At 36.7% G+C, this 18,052-nt stretch overlaps 1 protein-coding gene across 6 annotated transcripts in view; it reads right to left on the bottom strand.

Moving 5' to 3' along the window:
• The window catches only part of EDIL3 (EGF like repeats and discoidin domains 3), a 287,431-nt gene that overhangs the window by 120,379 nt on the left and 149,000 nt on the right, over window positions 1-18,052 (bottom strand). For all 6 annotated transcript variants that reach the window (XM_083816852.1, XM_083816851.1, XM_083816853.1 and 3 more), the window contains one exon: window positions 15,918-16,046. In XM_083816852.1, coding sequence (XP_083672978.1) covers window positions 15,918-16,046 — 129 coding nt within the window. The remainder of the gene's footprint in view (window positions 1-15,917; window positions 16,047-18,052) is intronic.

Raw genomic sequence — 18,052 nt, 5'->3', positions numbered from 1 at the left:
CCAATATAAACAGATACAATATTTTATGTGTTTAGGTACATTTTACAAAGCACACAGGTGTTCCAAGAAGAGAGCAAATATTAATTTCAACATTTTTATACTCAAAAGTTTTTTGTTTGTTTGTTTGTTTGTTTGTTTGTTTTCTTAGAACTCCCTGGACACTATGTAAAAGGATGCTAAGATCACAGAATTAAGTTCATAAAAGTCAAGTAGGAGCTTCTAAAGTGAGTATAAAAGTATCTATTGACTTCAAACAATTTTATCAGCTCCTAAATATGGTAGGGCTCTACAGGAATCTTTGCCACAGTACATCTTGTTGCATTTCTGCCAATATCTGTGGATTTATTTTCATTTATATTTCCATGATACTTCTCTATCCATGTTTCTGTATTAAAATCCCCATAAAACAAGTTAAAAACAAAAACAAAAACGACAACAAAAGCAACGCCCCCCCCAAAAAAACCAAAAACCTGACAATTGCTCTGATCACGCAACAAAATATGAATCAAATATGTTCCTACTGCTGTCTTGCAAAATTTTTACCTTTCAGTTGGAGCTACTAAAAAGCTATTAAAAATTTTCTCTATGCAGCCACACTTCCACCACAGGACTATGCCAGCACTTCCTGATCTTCTGTTTACCTGTTCAAATGCATACTTAATGGTTTTCCAGCTGAGGTAATTTAAATTTAATAGAATTTTGGAATGACATTCCCTGGACCTTTCCTATTAGTTTTAAGAGTTGGTGCTTTAAAAGTTTTTTATATAAAGTAAAAAAGATTTTTCATATTTAATTATTTTTAATATATACTGGCATGGAAACCTTTATCCCATTAAGTAATTTATCATTTAATTTTACAGTGAAGAAGCATGTCTTTAAGGCAACAATTCCTTTCATTTCCAATGAACCTTATTAAAATAATTGGCTATTTATAACAAGCATCTGACAAACCATTTTAGCTATAGTTGAAGAAAAAAATCATACTGAAAAGTGAATCAAGTTGTGAATCAGTCTTTATTACAAGCAATGTTCCCAGATTGTCAGCTTCATGTGTAAAAAATTATCCAGCATTAGACTGTAACCTCTAACTGGATTATCTGTACAAATAAGTGTAGGGGGTCTCATGGCAAGAAGTCCAATTATTTTCAAAACAATTTTGAAACCAGATCAGTAAATGAACATATTTCCCTTCACATATCCCAAGACAAATGTGTTCTTTCAAAATGCAGTTGTTTATGCATTTCAGAATAGAGTGAATGTAAGGATACATCTTTTTTCACCTGAGCACAGTTATGGCATGTGTTTTGAAAAATGTTATTAGACTAACAAGTCCTGGAGGATATGATGATGGATGTTTGAAAACAACTAAAACAGATGGTTATATTTGTTCACATGTCTACATTAGATATACATGCAGTGAAGTGTACTGCTGTAGGGCCAATCTATAAACATCTCATTTCTGCACTCATAAAAAGTTGTCTGTGGGACATCAGTGCACTTACGTTGCATAACTGCACATAAAGGAGCCGCAGAAAGGTCATTTCTACCCTTTATAAGGTATTAACCTTAAATCTACTTGTAAGGTATTAACCTTACAAATTCATACTCACAGTTACTCATAACTGTATGTATGTTTTACTGGTTATTATTCTTATTGTTAGATTTAATCACAGAAACAATCTAACGCTGTAAATAGGAGAAAGATCTTTTGGCATAGTTCTCTAATCTTTTTTCCCCTCTAGTGACTGTGGAGTACTACATTTTATTGCATTTAATATACATGGACACTTAATAGATCAAGAGCACGTTTATAAATCATTTATATGGAAGGTTAATAAATGAATGGATGATTTATTACAGGATTAACCAGTTGCCATGGACACTAACAACTGTAACATATCAATATGTTTATTATAACTATATGGAAATCTTTAACCCTATAATGACTATAAACTTCCTTACAGCAGAAAAAGCAAGAGGAAGGACCTGTGCAACTACAGGAAAGTCAACTTGTCTTCAGTTCAGTCCCAGAACTTCCCACTTGAGGGAACTTAATTGAAAAAATCATCCTGAAAAGCATTTCCAGATAGATGAAGGACAAGAAGGCCATGCAATGCAGACATCACAGATTTATGAGGTGAAATCATACTTGACCAACCAGGTATTGCCTTATACAATGATGACACTGGTGTGGTGGACACAAGGTAGATGTTGTTTACCTCAGCTTTATTAAGGCTTTTAATGCTGTGTCCCATAAGGTCCTTATATAGAAGCTGACAGTGTACACTTTAGGTAAGGGGACAGTGAGGTGGACTGAAAATCAGCTAAATGGCCAGGCCCTGAGGGTTGTGATCAGTGGCACAAAGTCTACCTGGAGGCAAGTCACTGGTGGTGTACCTGGGGGCTTACTACTGGGTCCAACACCGTTCAAGGCCTTTGTTAGTGACCCAGGTGTTGTGTCCAAGTGCACCCTCAACAAATTGGTGGCTAACAGAGAACGGGGAACAGTGACTGCTCCACACGGCGGGTGTGCTGCCATGCAGAGGGCCTGGACAGGCTGGGGAATTGGGCTGCCAGGGATCCTGTGAGGTTCCACAAGTGAACCAGCGGGTCTGGACCTTGGAGACAAAGAGTCCCATGCACCACCACTACGTGCCAGGGGCCAACCAGCTGGAAAGCAGCTGTGTGTGCAAAGAAAGGCTTTGGGGTGCTGGTGGACACAAGCTGACCATGCCAGCAGCACACCTTCATGGCAAAGGAGGCCAGCAGCTGCCTGGGCTGAATTAGGAGGAGTGCTGTCAGCAGATCAAGGAAGGTGATCCTTCCCTCTGCTCTGCACTGGTAAGACATACCTCCAGTGCTGTGTCCAGTTCTGGGCTCCCCATTACAAAAAAGACATGGACATGCTGGAGAGAGATCTGGGGAGATATAAAAACCTGCTCCTGAAGCAAAGCACTCTGGTTGTCCCTGCATGAGCAGGGGGGTTGAAGAGGTGATCTCCAGAGGTCCCTTCCAACCTATGATTCTGTTATATGTACACATAAAGTATACATGATATCTATGTAGAATGTATTATCTGTGGCAAATTCACAGCACTATTAACGACTTACCCATCATTTTATGTTTTTGACTACAGAAATTTCCTTTCTTCCTCTGCCAAGGTGTAAAAGAAAACCTGATCTCCTTCCCCACAAAGGATGCAATATGTGTGTGAAGCAGTTTCCTCACATCATCAATGACTGTCTAGTATACGAAGGGAAGTATTTTTCCAGTGACTTCTGTCTCCACCTTACTGACAGCACTATTATCTCAGGGCACATACACCCTTGTTGTTCTTCGTGATTCACAGCGCTGTTATGTCCTGCAACTAAAAACACCTCTCAGAACTGGAACTTGTATTTATGGCAGCTGGGCCAGGCAACGTCACCTTTGTTTGATGCTCACATCAAATAAGACCTATCCAAATTAGTTAATGCATTTCCAAGTCTATGTTCAGCAGCCTTCCAATTTATAGATATCATCTGCACAGAACTTAGGGCCATGGGTGGTACGATCCCTGTGAAACATCTCTATTTTTGCTGAGAAATGGAAGGAGGCTTTTTCTCTGTTAGGGCACTGAAATAATGAAGTCAGATACAAATACTGTTTTCACCTTTAACTTTTTTCCTCATTTTGATGTATGTCTTCTCCTGCAGTGTTATTTTGATGCTGCTTTCATACTAAGTATGATTGACAAAGAAAATAGAATGGATGAGAAAAGAGCAGATGAATTCTCCTCTAACAATGAAAACTACTGGTATTTTCTAATTATTTTAATTAAACTCTAAAAACTGCATGAGAGTAATAATTGTATGCATATACAGCAAATAGCATTAAATACAAGAAAGGATCAAATAGAACACATTTTCAGAACCAGATGCCTTATTGACTTGTGTTGAGGATAAAATGAAATCTGACAAGATTACAAAACTTATCTATTATTTGCAGGAAAACAGCAATTTAAGTTCTCTTTTATGGTGCAGAGCATGCACATCTGGACCATGCAACATCGATTAACATCCAATCCTTTCTAGTAAGAAGGCAATTGCTGAATGCTATCACTTTTGCTCATTCATACCAAAGCACAGATAGCAGCAAAAGTCCTTCTGAGATGATAAGTAACTACTGACACTCAGAGTCGCAGAAGATCTGAGCACTTGGCTGGAAAAGTATTGCTGTGAGAACTAATAAACTCCTCTGGTAAGCCTGAGGAGTATCTATTTTATTAACAGCAGTGACCAAAAAGGTGTGCATCAGTTACAGCACTTATCTAATCTGATGGAAATGGAGAGCTGGCAATTCCACCTCTTAAACACATTCCTGTGTCCCCACTTCTCTAGGACCTGGCTGATGTGTGGCTACATGAGGAGTCAACTCAGTGATCTGATCCCACCAAAAGTCCCTTATTGTGGTTGGTTTGTACGCTTCTGAACGAGCCTGGTGAGATGATTCATACAGAAGGTAGGCTGCTGAATCTGATGGGGATATATTCTCAGGGATGATGAGCACCATCACCTTTGGTAGTATCAAGCAGTCACACAAAAGGATTAAAAAAAAAAATCAGGCCAGATTTCAGATCGTGAGACTACAGAAGCTCATGTGCCTCTCATGTCATCAGACATTAAGAAGTCATAAAGAAGGGTGAGAAACATGATCTATTCATTGTTTTCAGTGCACCTGAAAAACAAACAAAAAACAGGCACAGACAGCTTATGTCTGTTTTTGAAATTAGAGTGGTCTTACAGAACTGTATTCATAGAGTGTGATGATTAGAGTGGAAGGCACAGTATCTGTATTACCTATATCTCAGGGATATTTTTTCTGCACAAGATCTAGGCTGGTTGGGTGGACTGAATGCCTATTTACTCACTGAAGTGTTTTGTGTCAATTCCTAGTGTGCAACATGAGGAATTTAGAATACCAGACTATTTTCTTTTAGATTGTATTCATCTCAAAGGGAACCAGTTATTGTGCTCTGAGACCACTCTGTCACATGAAGCAAAGCATACCAAGTGGAGATGATCAAGAGATCTTTAAAAAAAAAAAAAGCACTCCTCAACTAAAACACTCATCTAGATGCCCTACAGAAAAAATAGTCTGTTATTTAACACATCAGAATAAACGCAAGATAGAATATCCTGCGTATTCATATGCTAATGTGATGGCACCATTAGTTTTGCTTGAGATATCTTATGAATACAAAGGGAATACATCTGTAATGCAAAATGGTATATGCTATTAGAATATTATCTCATTATATTGCACTTCAAGTCCAAGTACTGTGGGTTTTTTTTCAAGTTTTGAACACACAGGTAATGGGCTTGACTATATCCTTCTTTCCCTCTGTATATCACTTACTTACAAATAAACTCACTGACCTCAAAAGTGTATTCACATGAGTAAGTACTACTTAAAACTTCAAAAGAGTAGATAGCGCTCTTTGCCTTCTTCAAACTGTTCATTGGGTCTGTTGTATAAAAACACCTGAGGACTGGGTCCTTCTTTTTTTTTTTTTTTTTGTCTTATTTTTAATTTCTAGCAAAATCCTTTGAAGAGCCACGGGAATTGTTCAAGTGCCGAACATTAAAGTCAGTTATATAACTAGTTCAATGAACAATGGAAATACTAATATTCTACATAGAGAACTGCACAGCCATTTGCCAGCAAGAGTTCATAACACATACACAGTATTTTCATTCTGCATCCTTGATACACCCACATACACAGATGGTTCAGAACAGTATTTCTTACAGCAGGAGAACAATAATAAGAAAAAAAAAAAAAAAAAACAAGAGAAACATTTAAATGATAAAACTTATCTTTTTTTTTCTAACAGCTGCTTCCTACACAGATGGATCAGACTGTGCCACTGTGTGCCAAAATTCTAAATGATAAGTTTTGTCTCATTAAATAATGAGATTTCATTTCAAGGTTTCATTTATCTTCATTATCTTCCTCACATAAATGTCCTGGTACCTCTGTAACGAATCTGCAATCCCCCCTTTAAAACTCTAAGCATAGCTGTGTCGATCCTAAAACATCACAATCGCTGAAATTGTCTTATAATTTCCTCTGCCTACCTAAATGTGCATAAAAATTGGGGAGAAGGAACAGAGAACAAATGATATGCTCAGCTGCAGGTTTCTTGTGTTTTTCCTCTGACCTTCTGTAACTGTTGTCTTTCATCTGCATCATCTAACAGGTCAGAGTTGCAGATATATTGTACAATAATAATTCTCTATAGATGTAATAATATGGTTAACACCCTGTCTTAAGAGCTTGATCTTGATGCAGTTTCTTGAAGAAAAATTGTGAAAATGACAGTTTGGGAACAGCCCAGTGTTATAAGTCACTTATCATTTCAAGGCTGCATCAAAGAACACATGTTCAAAGCTTTCAGAAAAGGGCTTATGACTGTGCAGAAAGCCATGGATATTGCTCTCAGTAATAACCATTCTCTCACAGTTAGAAAGATGGGGTAGTACCAACAGATGGTAAGCAGGCTTATTCACAAAGTATACTACTTGACAAACTGACAAACATGAAGGTAAGAACTTGCAATCACTGAAATTAATTTGTAGTGGTAAAGCTATTTATAAGACCACACTAACAAACAAGGTGTGGTTAGCTTTTCTAATCACTATTTTTCCATTTAAATATGTTTTCCTTATGACAGTCTTACTATGCCAAATACTTGCTAAGATAGCATTTTGAGCATTCCCATGAAGAAGACAAAGACTGAACAAAATGAACTTGGACAATGGTCACACTTCTGGAAAGCTGTCTAAACCATCATATTGAATTTTGGAAATATGAAAAGTGAAGCGTTAAAAATGCAGATTTTCTCCACTTAAGTTCTGAAAATGGAAGGAAAGAATAGAGTTTATCTACTACAACATGACCTTCTCCAGTGAAGACAACTTCTGTACCACTTTGTGTAACAACAGAAATGAACGTGTATTTTTTTGTAAGTGTGAAAGAGAACCCAAGAAAGAACAACACAAAATAATAAAATGACACTGAGGTCCTAGATAACAGCTTTTTTTTGTTTGTTTGTTTGAATGCATAAACTTGAAGAAAACTGAAAATATTTATATTTATTGCATGGAATAATGCAGTAGTAAATCATAAAGACTGAGCATAACATATCTAGAGATACCAGATTCACTTTTACTCTTATCCAAGAAAAATTTCTGTTGAAGTAAATTGAAGTTCAAATGATGAGTGCACAATCACGCCTTTATATGAAATCTGTTTAAGCATGAGACATTTAAGAAATACTAAACTCCAAACACTGGTATGGTAGCTTTAGAAAAAAAAAAAACAACACAAAAGTAGGAGTGGAAGAGGCCAGATTAATCACAGCGTCCAGTTCCCCTTCTGCTACTGAAGAGCTTCCTACAATTCCTCAAGCTACTCTCCATTTTGATGTAATGCTTCTCTGTTACAAAAGGACTACAACAGCTTATATAAACATAATACACTCCTCCACATTCTCATTTCCAAACCACATTAAGACCACTTACACATTGCTTTCAAAAGAGCAGTCTAGTTACTGAACATCTAAAAGGAAATCTTTTGTTGTTGTTATTAAATGTGTTTGCATGCAGTGTTAGCAAAACTCATTGCTAATATTTTCTGTAGTGCATTCAGGAATATAAACAGTTATTCTCATTCTGAAAAAGCATATTATACTTTTTATATTAAGAGGGAATGTGTAAAGTTGACATGACAATTCTATTATTGAATTAAAAGAGTTCATTTTTAATTCAGTATTCATTATTAATTCAAATATAAAGAGGAATGTGCAAAATATTTTTCTTACACTATCTTTTTAAAGCAGATCATGAACAAATAAAATTCCTTCAGCAGTCAAACGGCAACGCATATATTTTCTGAGCATTAATTTCTTTCCATGGTAAACTAATACTACTGATCCTTAAGAAAGACAGTAATTAAGGGAAGAGATATTTGCCCTCCTACAAAAGATTCCTATAATGGCTATTGACAGTTGAAGTGACTTTTGTAACATAAAGCACACTTTTTATTTTTTTTTAAATACCAATCATTGCACAGTTCAGTCAGTCTACAGGTCATAAGAAACCCACCCCTCTGTTCAGTATCCTATAAAATCCAAAAGCAATCGGGAAGATCTCCTTTCCTCCCACTATGACATTTTATGAAAGAAACTTAGACATCAAAGTAGAGCATTTAATAAAAGCCTCAGCTCAACATCCAGCTCTGGTTAAAACAGGAAAAAATGAAAAGAAACATCCAACAAAATGCTGCATAAAGAATATAGAAAATGGTGTAAGGATCTTCTACCAAATAAATGGTACAGCTTTGTCTTCTGTACGAGTCACTGTCCCACTAAAATATACCGCACAACAAAGATAGTTTTGAGAAAGCCACTGAGAAACCATTAAAAGTCTTGGAAAAGCTCTAATGTGAAAAAGAAAAGGAAAAAAATTAAGCTGTTTGTAGAGGAAAGAGTGAGATGGAAACATGACAAATGTATGCAAAATACTAAGTGGCATACAGAAAGCACTAAGAAGCTTCTTTTCTTCTAGTCATATAATGAACAAAGAAAGAGACAGTTTAAGATGCTGAAAGACATCAAATTTGAAATTGAAAAGGGATTTTTTTTCAATATACTGTGTAATTAGACTATGAACTCAATGCATCAGGCAATTGTTGAGGTCAGATATTTAACAAGAATAAGAAAATATATTACAAGTTTGTAAAAATAAGAAGAATAAGCAGTGCTGTATAACCAAAGATAACAGGAATTAAACAAAATTGGAAGGGATATTATACTTCCTACCTGAGATTTTACGATCTCTAGCTATTACAGAACAAACTAAAATCCTTAAGGGGACAAATTATGCCCTCTTCTCATGGTGGGTGTGTCCTGAGACTTTCTGTGAAGTGTTGGCCTATTTCCTTCCAAGTACTAGGTGACTAAGTAGATTACCCAAACAAACATATTTATTTGGATTTAAAGCAAAACAAAACCCCAAGTTCCAACAGCCCCCAAATTATTGTCACTCTTGTTCAGTCTCACCACTTATTGTAAGAAGACGCATCATCAAATCTTCCTCTGTTCTCATTTGACAACCTCATCAATTTGTACCTCAATTAACAGCATTTGCTTTTCTGGGCAGTTTCATACAGAAGTTTTCCTGGACTTCTATAACTGTGACAAACATCTGCTTCATTGCTGCTCCTACACCTGGTGTATGGTTATGCCTTTATTATGTTCTACAGTTTGCCCTATTATGGTTTCCATTTTAGGAATAATGTTTGATTGACTTTTCTTCTGACTGTATTTGTTGGCTATTGGCTTTTTTTCTTCTTTGTTGGTGATCTCTTATAGACATCTTTCAAACTACTTGTTTTCTTTTACATTTCAATTAAGCAAAATTCTAGAAGGTTACCAAATGAGTAACAGTCTGTCTGCCCTTTTTCATTTCTTATCTAAGCAATTAATTAGACATGGGAATAGTTTTCAGAATTCAGGTAAATAATGCTTATATGAATCTGTTCCCTAGGACACCTATAAGTAACTTGCTATTACTATACCTTATAGCTTATTATTACTACTTTATATAATTTAATATTAATATAATTGTTAAAACTATACAAATAGCTAATTACAACAACAACTAAAACAACCAACACAAAGTAAAAAGAAACACCTGGGTTACATTTAGAACTCCCTAAGCCTAAACATACGTTGCAGGAGAAGCCATAGTGAGTGTTCATCACCAGTAGCATGGGGTGAACATCTGGTTCAGTGTATCTGCATCTACCCTACTATATTAAATTTGTCCACATGGCTCAGGGGCCTGCTGGCTTAGAAAAACTGCATCTGTGTGAGATGCACTTGGTTTTAGCCTCCAAAGCAAGATAACTGCATACAACCCTCCCGTGGAGAATGTTTTCTGGACTGCTCTACCACCAAATTGCAGCTGGAAATGGTTTAGCAGGAGTGCTTGCTCATTGTAACAAAATCCATGCCACATCTTCCTCACATACAATAGCTCCTAGTAGATGTAATAGTTCCTGGATTTGAATTTTCTGCTGAAGCTTTAGTTTATACATCATCTCAACCAGGTCAGAAATTCATGGAGATTGGCTGTTCCAGTTCCAGTCCTGCATGTATAAGCCACTACCCTACTTGTAGTTCAGATGATACCTCAACATACTATTCAAATGTGAGCTGATGCTCTGCCATGTGGCCTCCCCTTCATGCAGTTTTTCAATACATTAATATGGCAGCTTGAAATGCCACAGACCTTCCATGCTGTGGAGGTAGAAAGCAGAGAATGCTGGAAAAACACTAGGAAGACATTGCTTACATTATCAAATGTATTTGTTTAATAAGCCTTAATCCTCTTGGAGTGCAGGGCATTTAGTTATGTCTGGCAGTGTTAATGATGCTCAGAATATAAAATCACTTCCAAACCAAAACCTTAAATCTGAACTCTTTCTTGTTTCCAGTTTGATTTTTTTCTGGTTGGATCTTTCTGTCATTTCAGTTATTTGAGTGCCAGCCAGAAACACACACTTTGACATATATTGTTGATAATGCCTGAGATTCGTATTTTTTTTCAGCACGCAATCTTTATCTGATAATCACAATAATGCATATTATCGGTATCTCCCAGTCTATGGATTTTTGTTTTCTTTTGTGGAAAATCCATCCATCTCATGCCTCCAGGGTATTTCCATGGATTTTGACTTGTTCTGCAGAAAACTGTACTTTTAGCCTGCTTTAGTGGGTGAGAATATAATCCCTCTATATGTAGATGAAGGCATTAATTATCTGAACAGCAGCTATTTGTCCAGCATTTTCATCTGTCATGCTGAAGAGTGATTAGTGAAATTGACAATGATTTAACAATGGATGCTGGTTCATGAATAGCAGTACTTCTTCAGGCCTTTTTCAATAAAAAATTGGAAAGATCAATCAAGATTGACTTTCTTGAAATCCATGGTTTAAAAAAGGGAATTATAGTGCATCAAATCATTGCATGCTTCTTTCTAATGAATGAGAAGGCCATGTAGAATAGAATAGAATAGAATAGAATAGAATAGAATAGAATAGAGTAGAATAGAGTAGAATAGAGTAGAATAGAGTAGAACAGAGTAGAATAGAGTAGAATAGAGTAGAATAGAGTAGAATAAGAATAGAATAGAATAGAATAGAATAGAATAGAATAGAATAGAATAGAATAGAATAGAATAGAATAGAATAGAATAGAATAGAATAGAATAGAATAGAATAGAATAGAATAGAATAGAATAGAATAGAATAGAATAGAATAGAAAAGAAATTCAGTTGCAAGTGACCTACAGAGATCACCAAGTCCAACTGCCTGACCACTTCAGGACTAATCAAAAGTTAAAGTGTATTTACACAATGTGGCATTTTCACACTGACGGCTAGCTAAACTCCACCACACCACTCTCTCACTCCCCTTCCTAAAAGGAACTGAAAGAGAAAATGTGATGAAAGAGGGCTTAAGGGCTGAGATATGGACAGGGAGATCACTCGCCAATTACCATCACAGGTAAAGCAGACTCACCATAAGAGAGATTAATGTAATGTATTGCATATTGCTAACAGACTAGAGCAGTAAGAACTAAAAGCAAACTCCATCCACCCTTTTCTACCTTTGGGAAGGAATGTGGAATTCCTTCCCGAACTGAGCCTGCGGGGGCTGCCCACAGGCAGCAGCTCTTCAGGAACTGCTCCCACACGGCTCCGTACCACGGGGTCCATCCATCCCCCAGGAGCAAACTGCTCCAGCACGGGTCCCCCACGGGCGGCAGCTCCCCCCAGACCCCCTGCTCCTGCGTGGGCTCCTCTCCACGGGCTGCAGCTCCGGCCCGGGGCCTGCTCCTGCGGGGGCTCTCCATGGGCCGCAGCCTCCTCCAGGCCACATCCACCTGCTCCACCGGGGGCTCCTCCACGGGCTGCAGCGTGGAGATCTGCTCCGTGTGGGACCCGTGGGTGCAGGGGGACAGCCTGCTCCACCAGGGGCCTCTCCACAGGCCGCAGGGGAACTGCTGCTGCCTGCCTGGAGCACCTCCTGCCCTCCTGCTGCACTCACCTGGGGGCTGCAGGGCTGGTGCTCACTCCTCTCTCTCCCAGATGCTGTTGCACAGCAGTTGTTTTCCCTTTCTTAAATCTGCTCTCCCAGAGGCCCAACCAGCATCACTCACGGCCCAGCTCTGTCCAGCGGCGGGTCCCTTTTGGAGCAGCTGGAGCTGGCTCCTTTCTGACATGGGGCAGCTGCTGTGCTCTGCTCACAGAGGCCACCCCTGCAGCCCCCCTGCTACCAAAGCCTTGCCACATAAACACAGTTAAAATGATCCTGAAGATAAAAATGATTTGTTGTTCTTATGAATGAGCATCACACCAACAGAGTACACCCTCCTGTTGCTGGGTGTAAGTTTATGCAATTTTCAGGAAGTTAAGTGTTCTAAGTTATTCTCTGGAAGAGCTGCTTTATCAGTGTACAAAGACCGTAGGTAAAATTGCCTTAAGCTAGTTTTTGCAAGCTCCTCTCTGCTTGTCACTAGATACTGTCAACAGGTTTGAAAGCCAGATTGCCATGCATAAGCATCTTCATGGACATCACCACAAAAGTCTCCCCAGGTTTCTACCTGAGGTAGTCTTTCCTATCCAGGCATAGGTGATTTTATGAACCCTGAAATGGGAAACTTCCATTAGCAGACGTATTTTCACATTTTTGCCCCTGCAGAGTTAGAATCTTTTCAGACTACCAGTGCCAATTAGTACCAGTTTTGAAATAAATCTAGGATATGCAATCAGTGAAGTTGTTAATGATCTCTTTTATAATTTACATATTAATTATTTACATGGGTAAAAGGTTGAGGGATCTCAGAAATATTGACAGGATGTTTGTTGATAAGAATGACAAAATGCCAGCCTTGGGAACATATCTTGATTGCAAAATCAATCACCTATCTTAATTGATTTAGCAGCAGAATATGATACATGAAAGAAGTCCAAAAAAAATAAAAATCTGGAAATCTTAACAGTTTATATGAAGATACATGTCTCGCAGTGAAGTTATTTTAATTTACCTTTTCATGATGGAATTATTTTGACCCTTCTTACTTGGTTTACAGTGAATTTAGAATTTAATTGCTATACTTTATGAAACAGAGGAACTTGTATAAAAGGAACTTTGTGAATTAAGCTAAGGAGATACCATATTAAAGAGCTATGTAGGATTCATCAATGGAAGTCTGATTCTTCCTGATTACTGATATGTCCTCCACGGCTTTTCATAGCTGACATACTTAGGGACCTCTTGAACACCAATATATTTTATATGGTTTATTATCACATTGTAAATCAAATTATCTGAAAAAGACAATTTAATTCTCTCCCAAAGAGTATCTTTTCACATAAACGTATCTTATTTGAAATCTCTTTAGCAGCTGTCTTGGATTCTACTCTCCCCACAGGGAATTTAAATCACCCATGTGAGAACTCTCCTTTATTCTGAAGTTGTTATAAGTGCACTTCGGTGATTATCTGGAGGATCACAGTAGCTAATTGTTAGAAACCTGAATATTTTTGAAAGGGTATAGGGGCCCAGTAAACAGTTACCATTACTCCAATAATGCACTATTGCGTCTTTTTTTCACCAAGTAACATGGTATGATCCTTTCCAGACAGCACATGTTAAGCATGCATTTTGCTTGATGAAAATTCGTGGTGTTATTTACTTCATTGCATCCTAACAAAAGGTAACCTTTTGACATCTAAGGTAATGCCTTTGACATCTAATGATAGCAGAAGTATTGTGTATCGTGTGTGGACTACATGTCTGGTCTTATGAAGGAGTGTGCCTGAGAACATAATGATGATGTTTCTTCATGCTGCTAGGCATCAATGGCACTCAAAAGCTGTCTGGCTCTACCTTTTAGAAGAGCAGTCACAGGGACAGAGATACAACTTTCCATCTTGCCACTTTCCAAAGACTTTTGTTCCACTTTTTAGATGACAGACTCATGTAAAATGCATGCAAATGCCAAAGGTAGGGAACCACAAGGTACTGCACTCACAATTTAGCCTATGTTCAACCTTCAAGCTGGTGTAACCCCTGAGTTACAGTCAGACATAAATTTGTCTGCTCTTCTAGTCTCAAGAGTCCTCAACTCCTGGCTATACAGTTTAAAGGCAGGCAATGACTATCCTTTGCCTTCATTATTATACTATGAACTCAATCCCCTACCTTGAATGACTGCTCTAATGATATGACTATAAAAACAAATTCACTATGATTTCTACTGGTAATTCCACTAGATGCCCAGAATCAGGGCTAGATGGAAAGGTTTCCAGAGGAGTGGATAATATCCAACATTTTCTTATATACTTGGTAGATGAGGTAGGCATAATTTAACAAGATTAAGCTAGTGGGACTAAGTTTGACTTCATGCATCTGAGTCGCCATCTGGATGTTCCTATGGTACCTACATAATAAAATAAGAGAGAGTGTGACCAAAGTTAATGGAATTGAATATCCATACTCTGGTCTTTGGACACACTTTCCTTTGGGGATATAATGAAGCTGTTACTTTGGCTGGACTGTACTGGTTCCTTGACGCTTCAAACTGTAGACAAGTATCTAAATGGAGCACTTACTTAACGTAAACTGGATTCAGTGCTTATTCACTCTGATTTGGATGAGTGCATTTGTCTTTTAACTGCAAATGAAACTAGATTCTTGAATGTTTCAGTTTTTAACCTTCTAACTGCATAACAGTTGGCTTCCAAATGCATCAATAACATGATTTTTTGAGGACTATTATGTGCTTTACTGCACAAAATAAAACAGAAACTTGGCATCTAAGTTTCTCCATAGGCAAGCACTTGTTCTAAATGAGTTTTACATATGAAAACAAAACAACACAACAACAACAACAACAACAACAAAATACACAACAAAACAAAATCAAACTTCAACGGATAATGCAGATTATAAGTTAGAACATGATCTGACTTGCAAATAAATGTGTAACCCATTAATTGGTTTTGATCATTCAGAACTTCTGATGACATTAATTGGAGAAACATGGAAACATGGTCCTGTAATTTCCAGTTTAAGCACAATAAAATGAAATAGATATTCTTAAAAAAATTTATTAGTGAGGTGTAGATCTTACTATATGTTCCGCCAATGAGTCATTATTAAAATCTGAAGTTTGCTACTTACTATTTTTATAATGACACACTTTAACAGATATCAACCTTCTGTTCCCAATCTAATCTTAAACTAGGACAAACTCTTCAAATAAATTCTGAGGAATAGAAAGGTGTCCAGATATATTTAAAACATGATTAAATGTAAATACTTTTTAAGCCTTGAACTTCTGCCCTTGGATTTAGGTATCATAATTCAAAGTACTTCTTCATAATTTTAACGCACAGGTAGAGAGAGACCTAGAAGATGTATTTATATACAATTTTCTTTTCAATTTCTTTCAATCCCTTCCACTTTTGTTTATCATTAACCAAAAGAAAACCACAAAAACAATTCTAACAGAAAAAGAGATCCCTACTATTTGCAATACTACCTTCCATTAATTTCATGGTAAATTCAGTTACCTTACCATGTCTTCAATATGCATAGCAAATTAGATGCCATTGTGTCCAGTAAGTTGGAAGTGAAGTAATTTTCTGAAGGTAGTAAAACTATTCAATGGTATAAGCTTGTTCACAAAACAAAGGCCAAAGATTTCAGAAAATCAGATCTGATGTTAATCCTCAAAATTGCATGCTAATAAAAAGTCTTCTGTCCACAAATACATAGAAGTTATCACGTGAAACTTACTGTGCTGGCAGTGAATCCCATTAAACCCCTCTGGACATTTACAAACATATCCTATGAATGTGTCGCCTCGGTATGCTTCACTAATTTCACACATCCCACCATTATGACATGGATTAGGAAGGCAGGGTCCTAAGAGATGGGAAAAAAAAAAGAAGTATATATATATATATATAATAAAAAAGTCACAATTTTATGCTCATTAAAGAAATAAAATCCCTTATGTAGACCTTCATATTCCACTAACCCACTAAAATATACCCTTCACTTAGTTCAGATAACTTGCCAGCACAGATTTTTATGAACAAGAAAAAATATGAAGCATGTCACTACTCATTAATCACAACATTATTTTTTAATGTAACAGAAGACAGGAGACAGAGAAGGTAAATCTTTCTCTGCTATTAAAGATAACAGGAATTCTAACTTTTATACGACTGTGGCAATATGTATTAATCAAATGTGCCTATCATGTACAGAGTGACATGTACAATATCCCTGAGTAATCACTGCATGTCAAGTTAGTAGTATGAGATCTTTGCTATGGCTTTTTGTGACTATATGAATATGTAACTATCTGGGTCAGCAGTAAGGCTACTAAACCAACTATTCTTTCCATTGAGAGCCTTTTTAGCAAATCCACTTTAAACTGCTTTGTTCCTCTGAGCAAATGTATACTTTTTGTCCAACTAACTGTGTGATAGGTTACATAACATCTCATCAGTGAGATCTGATTTGTTATGTTTGCAATGACTATATATGCCTTTAGGTCTACAAATTATTTTGTTAACAGCATGTGTTAAATGTGTTCCATCTTATTATCTTACTAATGTTATCTGTAACATACCTCATACCAGAAAAAAAAAAAGAAAAAAAAACACTTCAGCATTTTGACGATTTGGTTTTCCAATCTCACTTTAAAGAACTTGCAGTCATTGGTTGGAAAGCTTCATATACAAGTTTGTATGTGAAAAGATTTGTGAACTCAGTATAAAGTATATTGTTTGTGACCTTTGCTATGTACCCAGAAAGGTGTTAATCTTCATTTATTGAAATGCAATGTCATAATTATTTATCCACCTAAAATAAACAATAATAATAATAAATAAACAGAAAAGAACTTTTTCCACAGAATAATTTACTGACAATCAGCACTGGGAATTGAATTATATAAACTTAAAAAAGCCAGAAGTTTAATGTTTGTCAGGCTCTGACTATTAGTTTATGTTTTCAATAACAAGCCCAAGGTTTGACAGACATTCACAGCAACAGCATTCACTCAGCATGTCACATCAGTGAAAACTACAGTCTCTGAGAAAATACTAATTTGCAGAAGATAAAAATTAACAGAATGACAAGGATGTCAGAACACATTCCACAATTATAATTGCCTGTGTAGTTACAGCAATCTGAGAAACTATCCATGTACATATTTCTGTTATAACTTATGTCTTTAGCCTAACCCAGGACACAATCCTGCAGAAGTTACACGTATACGCATGATTAAACATGGGATATGTCTCACTGAACCCAATCAATTAAACACATGAATCTATATAAGTCTAATTTAAGTGCACTTAGTAGTAACAAAAGGCAAAAATCATGAAGAAAAAAAGGAGGAGAGACTCCTCCTTGCCTTGTTTGTCTTCTCCCATTCATATTCTCCATTACACTTTAAATGCAGTGGTACACTACTTATTTAATTCCACATGACGTATATCAGTTCACTGAGAGGTCAAAGAAGATTCATGGCTTTCTATTCTTACAAATTCTGTTCATGTTATTTCTCCTCCATAACAGAGGAAAAAAAAAAAGTTTTGCTTTTTGTCTCCCAGTGAATATGGACTACGTGTTTTTTCAAGCCTCAATCACAGTGCTGTAATTTGGGGAGTACCTGCAGGTAGCCCCATATTTTAATTACTTCTATCCATGTGGATCTTTAATCTTCCAAGAACAATAAATCTTTTAACAATTATTATCTCATTTTGCTTGCTGCTATCTCCATATGGCTTGTTAAGCACGTGTTCAGCATTCAGCATACTTTTTTTTTTTTTTTTTTTTTAGGTTTTGTTTTTTCTCAGATCAGTCCAAAGGTTTAAAAGATCATTTCAGCACAGCAATAAATATACTGCTGCAGG

The sequence above is a fragment of the Anser anser genome (assembly GCF_964211835.1).
Source record: "Anser anser genome assembly, chromosome: Z".
Lineage (NCBI taxonomy): Eukaryota > Metazoa > Chordata > Aves > Anseriformes > Anatidae > Anser > Anser anser.
This window is presented reverse-complemented; position numbering and strand designations above follow the sequence as displayed.